Here is an 8,919-nt window from a genome sequence, read left to right as displayed (position 1 = left end):
AGGCTGCCCACGTGCTGAGCCAGCAGGAGTGGTGAGCCAGGCACCTGCAGAGTGGCAGCCTCCCCTCCTGCCCAGGTGGGGCTGCCGAGAGGGTCCCAGCTCCTCTGAGGCTGTGTCCTTAGATGGGGTCACTGCTGGGGCTCACCAGCCGGCGTTAGTCTTCTGACCTCGCCCTCAGTTTAGATTCCTTGCAGCTAAAGAAGCCTAACTGGGGTGACTAGTGAAACCAGCACTGAGGTGAAAAACCACGCACAACCTTGAACTCCAGTTCCCTGGCCAGATCCCAGCACGCACTCACTGTAAGACTTCCTCAGGTTTAATATTGGTGTTATGTGTTTGACATCAGCCAGTACAATTCACTTCAAGTCCTAGCTCACTCGTTAGCATGGCATCATGAGGACAAAGAGGACATTCAGGGACAGGAGCCAAGACTCTTCTCTACACTCTGAGGTTGGTGCGATCGTGGTACTTCTGATAGGGGTCATCGACGTACCAGTTCCGCCTCTTCCAGAAAGATGTCGTCATCTTATCTAGGAGTTTACTCTGGGTTTTATTGCAGAACACAAATTCCCTCAAGCGTCTTTTTCTTGCAGCTGTCTTTTTCCATAATTTTTTTTTATAACCAGCCTGTGAGATAATATTACAGACATATATCACATTATGTAGGAAATGACAGGTTACTTTCACAACTCACGGTTCATGGGCCCAGTGGGAACAAACCCAGACTTCCACAGGGCTGAGAAGCTTTGGGGAGACATTTTTAGTGGGGAGAGGGTAGAAGAAGCATTTGCAGTTTGAAAAACATATATATTAACAGATAATTTAATGTTTCAGAAAAAATTATTTAAATTAAAATCACAGAAAATAGGCTGGGCAGGGTGGTGCATGCCTGTAACCCTAGTGATTCGAGATCCTGAGGCAGGAGGATCACAAGTTCAAAGCCTGCCTGGGCAACTTAGTTAGACTCTGTCTCAACATAGAAAATAAAAAGGGCTGAGGAGGCAGCTCAGTGACAGAGCACTCCTCGGTTCAATCCTCAGTACTGAAAGAGACAGAAAAATAAACATATAAACCTTTTAGGCAATTTCTAAGAAATGGAAGGAGGGAATAAATAATGAACATTAGCCACACCTGGGTGGAGCTATGCCAAAGAAAATACTTTGTTTTCCTACATTAGTATGAATTAACCAATGCAGGTTCTTTGTTGTCTTTTTTTGAAACATTTCTTTGAACCAGGCATAGTGGTGAATGGGTAGAGTGAGGCAGAAGGATCAATCTCAAGTTTGAGACCAGCCTCAGCAGTTTAGTGGGGCCCTGAGAGATTTACTAAGATCCTGTCTCAAAACTAAAAATGGTGTGGGATGTGGCTCAGTGGTAGAGCACCCCTGGGTTCAATCCTCAGTTCCAAAAGAAAAAAACAGTTTGGTGAAGCAGGTTGTTCTGCACACAGTATACTGCTGGGGGCACTGAACTGGAGCAGGAGTTATGGCTGGAGAGTTTTATCAGGCCCTTTATAGTCACATGAGGGGTCTGGAGCCCAGTAAAAGGGATACAGGAAGGAAGGAAGGAAAGCCAGCCATTCTACGCAGGACCAGCGAGGGCTGGAGATAACTAATATGATCACAAAGGAGAGCAACTATCTCTAAGGACTCCACAAAACTTGACCCTCAGAACTCAGTTCAGCTGCTCCCAACGCTGACTGCCATGGGAGACGGCCCACTACTCTGCTCCTCCCTGGAAGATGGCGCTGCTGACTGCTGTGGCTGTGGGACACGGCCCGCCACCCTGCTCCTCCATGGAAAAATGGGCTCAAGAGTTTTAGCCAACCATTTACCAACAAATCCAGGACCGCTTCTGAAATGGGATGATCTGTCAAACGAGGAGGGGCCCGCCCACAGCAAACACTGTGGGCAACACAGGGACGCTGTCTCATGGGATCATTGCAGAGGCCTGCCAGGCTCCACAGCCAGAAGAGCTCCGGGTAAGGCAGGACACGGCGTCGAGAGGTGGAACTCTGCATCAGGATGTACTCAACAAGGCAACAGAAGGAAGACTCACCTTTCTCCTCAGCCAAAGGCCAGAATGAAGTCTTAAAAACCGGTAGATGACAGCTTTCACAGTCTTTCTCTTGCCCTTCCGAGTACTGCAGTATGTCAAGGTTCTGACGGGAGGCTTGAGGATGTTGGGGAGCAAAGGGGCCACTCTAGAATACATTTTAAAATGTTAATGAGTGATCAGACTGATTAAAGGATAACATCTAGTTCCACACAGCATTCAGGAGTAAGGCTGTTCAACTTAAATGGAGGGGAACTTTTAATATACAATATACTCCAATGATTCCACGGACTACGTGCAAATAAGAACAGCAACTACCAGCTGGGCCAGTGGCTGTGCCTGCCATCCCACTACTTAGTAAAAGAGCAAGTTCCAAGCCAGCCTGGGCCATTTAGCCAGACCCTGTCTCAAAATAAAGAATAAACAGGACTGAGGATGTAGCTCAGTGGCAGAGCACCCCTGAGTTCAATTTATTACTGCAAAAATAAATACATAAGTTTTAAAAAGAATATCAACCTTCACCAACTGCAAGCCTTCTAAAATCCACCCGGCTGGAGATGCAGCTCAGTGGTAGAGCACATGCATAGCACAAGCAAGGCCCGGGGTCAATCTCTAGCACCAAAAATAAATAAAACCCATTCCTTCTTCAGACCGTGAAAGAACTTATCCGACTATATTTTAATTACCTGAAGAGAGAGTGAGAGAGGAGAGAGAGAGAGAGAGAGAGAGAGAGAGAGAGAGAGAGAGAGAATTTTTAATATTTATTTTACTTAGTTCTCGGCGGACACAACATCTTTGTTGGTATGTGGTGCTGAGGATCGAACCCGGGCCGCAGGCATGTCAGGCGAGCGCGCTACCGCTTGAGCCACATCCCCAGCCCCCTAATTACCTGATTTCTAATCCAACTACCCACCAGATATAAACTCCTTGAGGACTTCAACGTGTCCTTTTGTCCTTTCTGCCAAGTATGGTGCTGGGCACCCAAGGGTGCTTACTTGCTGACCAGGTAAAGAACACACACCGCCCAGCCTTATAGGCTGAGCCTCTTGTCCAGCCTCTGATTTGCCTGATGCTTCTATCAGGAAACCACTTGTGCATCAGGAGAATGCTCTGGGCTGGGGATGTGGCCCTGGGTTTCATTCCAGCATTGCAAAGGGGGAAAGAAACAAACTTTTAAAAATGTGCTCTGATTGGCAATTTCCACTGCTGGCACCTGGGTATGTGGATGTCAATCTGAGCCTCCCACTCGGTCAGGCATAGCCGTACAATCAGCTCCAGACAGGCAAACCACATCATTTGGTTCTCTGATGTCTGACAGGAATGAGTATTTTTTTATTTTCTGTGGTGCTGGGGATTGAATTCTTGGGTATGCTACACAAGTATTCTACCATGAACCTCACTCCCAGCCCAGGCATGAATGTTCTTAAAATTTTCATGCATTACATTTATTGAAACACACTCTACCTATTAAGGATTGTAAGATGCCCACACGTCAGGTTTCCCACAAGCCTGGGAGCAGAGCAAACGACGGGCGTCTGCACGTGACTGAGCTGCCCAGTGGACAGCACAGAGTCAACACAGGCACTCTTGGCACTGTTCCTACAGGCTGAGGATGCCAAGATGTTCAAGGGCCGCAGGAGTCCTGTGAAAAGAGGGAGCGCATGTGCTTACTCTGGTACTCCAAAACCAACATCAAGGTAAGTTTATAGTCAATATATCACAGCCGCCAAGGGGTGAATGTGGTTAAAGTGTTCTGCGCATCAGACTCACCCAGGGAGCTTCCCCCTTTATTACTGAGGTGTATCTTACATATAGTAAATTTAACCCATTTTATGTGTTCAATTCAATGATTTTTAGAAAAGTTAGAGAACTGTACAACTGTCACTGTGGTCCAGGCTGATGTGTTTGGTACTAGAGGACAAGGTATGTGGGAGATTCATTCCCACAGATCTTACAGCCTGGGGAGGGGGAACAGCAAGCAGGTCAGACACCCCAGTGGAAAGAACAGAGTTCGAGAGCAGCATTAGTGGCGAGAACAGAACAGGCACTTGAGCTTCCTTTCAAAAGTGCACAGAACCGCTGGCTGTGGTGAAGCACAAGTGGGGAGGCTGAAGCAGGAGGACGTAAGCAACTTAGCAAGACCCTGTTTCAAAATAAAATATGAAAAAGGGCTGGGAATGTAGCACCGTGATAAAAAGAGCCCCTGGGTTCAATCCCCAGTCCCAAAAGGGAGGAACAAACTTCAGGTAAGATGAACTGCGGCAGCAAAGGCCTGGGGGCGGGAAACAAACACAGGGGAGGAGACCAGATCTGTGGTGAAGCTGCATATTGCTGGCTGGGCTGCAGTAGAGAGGCCTGGGGACAAGCAGTGGGAAATGAGGCAGAGCAGGTCAGAAGGCAGGATGGAGAGGACAGAGGTGTGTGGGTGGGTACAGTTTTCGTCACTGTGTGGCCATTATGCAAATGAGAACCTCTCTGAGCTGTGACTGCACTAGTCCACTAGACTGTGTCTCTTGTGGGACTCAAGAAGGCACCTGCTGGCCAGGCGTAGTGGCACACGCCTGTAACCCCAGCAGCTCAGAAGGCTGAGAAGGGAGAATTGCAAGTTCAAAGCCAGCCTCAGCAACTTAGCGAGGCCCTAAGCAACTCAGTGAGATCCTGTCTCTAAATAAAATACAAAATAGGGCTGGGGATGTGGCTCAGTGGTCAAGTGCCCCTGAGCTCAATCCCCGGTACCCATTCTCCAACAACAAAAAAAAGAAGGCACCTGCTAAAAAAGTTCCAAAGATGACTGAAATGTCCTAAAGCTGGAGTGCATGATAGCTGCACAACTTGCTAAACTTATTAGAAGTTCTATTAACTTGAACACAAAACTAGTAACTTTAGATTAGGCAAATTCTACCACAATGAAGGTGGTTTCTGAAAAAGCTCCACATGAGTCGGATGCTCAGCCAGGACCCAGAACCACTGCCTGTTGTCCACTGCACTGGTTTCGCCTGACAAACAGGCAAGTGGGGGCGGAAGCAAAGTGCCAGGGTTTGATTCAGAGGGTCTGCGTTCTGGTTTTAGCTCTATTACTTGCAGGGTAACCATGGGCAGGTTACTTAACTCCCTGTGCCCCAGTTTCCTCAAATTTAAGTTAGGTTAATTATGGAGTGATAATGAGAATTAAATGAGATAAAACATTAACGTGATTGGAGGAGTGGTTGGCCTAACAATACATTAATGAACGCCAAGAGCTGTGGAGTCTGATATGGTGGGGCAGGACTTCAATCCCAGCTACCTGGGAGGCTAAGGCAGGAGGGCTGCAAGTTGAAGGCCAGCCTGGGCAACTAGCCAGACCCTGTCTCAAGAAAAGGGGGCAAAGGCTGCAGGTGTGATTCAGTGGTAAAGGGCCCACCTGGCAGTGCAAGGCCCTGGGTTCAATCCCCAGCATGACAAGGACAACAGAAAAAGAAAGAAGAAAAAAGACAGGCCAGGGTTAGAGAAGACACTGGACACACCTAACCAAAAAGAATACACATTCCCAGAACACATGAGGCATTGCTAAAGTCAGTGAGAAATGCAATGAAAAATGAGCAAAATATTTAAGTGGATATTTCATAAAATAAATTCAAAAGGCAATTACACATGTGTAAACATACTAAGGCTTATTACTAATCAGAGAAACACATATTTAACTTCACTGAGACACCCCTACATTGTCATCAGACTGACAAAAATGTGTAGGTGTGACAATACTGAGTGTTGGTGAGGATGGGGAGCCTCCACTACTGGGGTAACCATAAATGAGTACATGGTGTCGGAAAGCATTTTGGCAACACCAGGCAATGCTGAGTATACATACATACATACGCTGGCCCAGAAGTCCCACAGCTAGTTTTACACACGACACCCTTAGAAACACTTGCACTTGTGCATGGGGACACAAGATCAATCAGCTTTGTGAATGTCCCCAGACTGTAATCACCCGAGTATCTGCCAAGAACAGAATGGAGGGTCATGGAGTAGTCACATAAGAGAATATTACATCTAGCAACGGGAAAGCACTGCAGCTACGTGTGACAGGAACCATCTCATACAGAGGCAGATGCCAGAGCGTGTGCTGTACGAATTCGCCTGACAGTACAAGACAGGCAAGGGAACTTCTGTGCGTTACTAGGAGGTGCACATAACAGATGCTAAAACCACTAGGGAAAGGCCAGCCAGGTAACAAGCGCAGAAGCAGGGCACTCTGGGGAGGCCTGAAGGGGCAGAGGGGCTTGTCCTGAGCAGGTGTGAGCTACATGGGTGTGAGCTACAGGGGTCTGCCTCGAAGCTGGTAAGCCACATGAATGATCTCTTATGGGTGTTATAATCTGTGTGCGTGTACACAACACACTGCTGCCTTCTCTTCTCGTGCACACTCACACACACACACACACACACACACACACACTGTCCCATGTAAGAGCTGTCCCCTGTGGCGGGGAACTGCGTGCAGCACTGCTTCTCTTCTCATGCACACTCACTCATACTCACACACATATACACTGTCCCACCTAAGAGCTCTCCCTCCGCCCCCGCCCCCCCCCCAGCGGGGAACTGCGCACTGCTGCCTTCTCTTCTCGGGCACACTCACTCATATTCACATTCACACACACACTATCCCATGTAAGAGCTCTCCCCCATGGCGGGGAACCGTGCACCGCTGCCTTCTCTTCTCTTGCACACTCACACACACACTGTCCCATGTAAGAGCTCTCCCCCGCAGCGGGGAACCGTGCACTGCTGCCTTCTCTTCTCGTGCACATTCACTCACACTCACACAATGTCCCACTTAAGAGCTCTCCCGCAGCGGGGAACCGCGCAGTGCTGCCTTCTCTTCTCGTGCACACTCATACTCACACTCACACACACTGTCCCCCCTGAGAGCTCTCCCCCGCGGTGGGGAACCGCGCACCGCTGCCTTCTCTTTTCGTGCACACTCACTCACACACTGTTCCCCCTGAGAGTTCTCCTCAGCGGCGGGGAACCGCGCACGGCCGCCTGCCCTCTCCTTCCTGAGCGCTATCCTGACACACAGGGTCAGCCGCTCACCGGCCGGGCGGTCTGGACTGCAGTCGGCGGGGACAGGCGCGGCCTCGCCTTCTGCCCGCGGCGCACCCCGGCCGCACGCGGCGCTCCGCGACCCTGAGCCCCAGGACCCGGCGGAGGCTGTGTGCACCCGAGTCGCCCGCTCGCACCATGCTCCAGGAGCGCGGAGACATTGCCTCTCCGCTCAGCCTCCGGCCACCAAGCCCACCCCGTCCCGCCGGGCCCCTGCGAAAGCAGGAGCACCGCGCACCGCTCTCACCGACCCGAAGCGGCTCTCAGGGCGCCAGCCAAGACCAAGGCGGCCATATTGCCGCCCTCGCTACGGCAGCCGCGCTGGGTCTGAAGGCGCCGAAGCACAGGGGACAGGCCAGCCCCGGGGCCGAGTAGGAGGAGTTCGGAGGGACGAGGGTGTGGCCAGCGCCGCCTCCGCAGGTAGGGAGAGTGAGCAGGAGGAACCGAGACAGGGAGGGAGAGCACGCGAGTCTCGCTGGGATGCTTGAGCGTCCTCTGGCCTGGTCCTCCCAGCAGCTGGGACTCCTGGAGCGACCGCCGCACTAGGCTCCTCAAAAAAGTTCTGAATGTGTGATGGAAAGATCTATTTAAAGTTCACAAAACGTACTGGAAACAACTTTCTTTCCGCTCTTTTATTGAGCTTATTTTGGAGAATAATACTTGTTAATCTTCCCAAACTGGAAGATATTAGGATAAATGAACGGGAAAAAAAAATAGCAAATGTGATGAAAAATCCTTTTGGAAAAAAAACTGAATGGCAATTATAAATCAAGTGAATGTAAATATCCTAGACATCTTGCACACACACACTTTTAGTTTTGTTTTGGGGCTTCTCTCTACCAAGGATCTAAAACCTCAGAAGCATGTGTATTTTTAAAATTCAGTAACACGCACTTGTTATTTTACAGTAGCATCTCAACTGCTTCAATAATCCTACATTCCTTATTTTATTCCTGAAAATTAGTAATCATACATACTTTTCTGATATTCATTCATTCAAATGGGGAAAACCAGCAATGAAACCCTATTCTGTGACATCTTCGTAAGAAACACCCAGATAGTCCATGCATATACAACATTTATTGACTGGTGGAAATGGGTAAGGACCAAACACCTTGTCTCAAGGAGTCACACTCAATAAGGTCACAAGTATAGAACATAATTAAGACAAGGTTGATAGGGGCTCACTGGGGCAGATCAAAGGAGAGGAGGGAGGCTTCTGGTTGGAGCCATCTGGAATGAGGAGGTACATTGTAAGATGGACCTTAACAATGGGGAGGATTTTAACTAAGGTAAGGACATTCTTTTAGAGGGGTGGTTCTTAAAATTTTGGTTTTAGAACCTTTTACACTCTTAAAAGTTACTGAGGAGCCAGGTATGGCAGTCTGTGCTTTACAAGCAACTTGGGCGACTGAGGCAGGAGGATCACTGAGGTCTTGAGTTTGAGACCAGTCTGGGCAAAAAAAGCACAGTCCCATTAAAAAAAAAAAAAATTCATCCTCAAGAGCTTTCACTTATATGGATTGCATCTATTGGTATTTATGGTATTGAAAATTGAGAAAAATTAAAGTTATTGTGTCAATTTCCTATGACTGCTCTATCAAGTTGTCATTAACAGTTGCTTAAATGACAAAAATTATCTTATAGTTCTGTGGTAAGAAGTTCAAAATGAGTTTCACAGGGCTAAAATCAATATATGCCAAATGCTGATCTCTTGGTGTCTTGTTCTCAACTTTTTTTTTTTTTTTTGGTGCTGGGGATGGAACCCAGGTATGC

The 8,919-nt window shown here is 48.4% G+C and overlaps 1 protein-coding gene across 1 annotated transcript; it reads right to left on the bottom strand.

Moving 5' to 3' along the window:
* Window positions 1–294: 294 nt before the first annotated feature.
* On the bottom strand, window positions 295–7,605 carry Mrpl35 (mitochondrial ribosomal protein L35). Its single transcript, XM_026409486.1, has 4 exons — window positions 7,395–7,605; window positions 3,520–3,697; window positions 2,059–2,203; window positions 295–627 (listed from the first exon to the last, which is right to left on the bottom strand). The coding sequence occupies exons 1-4, from the start codon at window positions 7,435–7,437 to the stop codon at window positions 439–441; spliced, it is 555 nt and encodes a 184-aa protein (XP_026265271.1). The 5' UTR covers window positions 7,438–7,605; the 3' UTR covers window positions 295–438.
* Between the last annotated feature and the right edge of the window lie 1,314 nt (window positions 7,606–8,919).

This window comes from Urocitellus parryii, chromosome 12 (assembly GCF_045843805.1).
Source record: "Urocitellus parryii isolate mUroPar1 chromosome 12, mUroPar1.hap1, whole genome shotgun sequence".
In the NCBI taxonomy this organism is placed as follows: Eukaryota; Metazoa; Chordata; class Mammalia; order Rodentia; family Sciuridae; genus Urocitellus; species Urocitellus parryii.
This window is presented reverse-complemented; position numbering and strand designations above follow the sequence as displayed.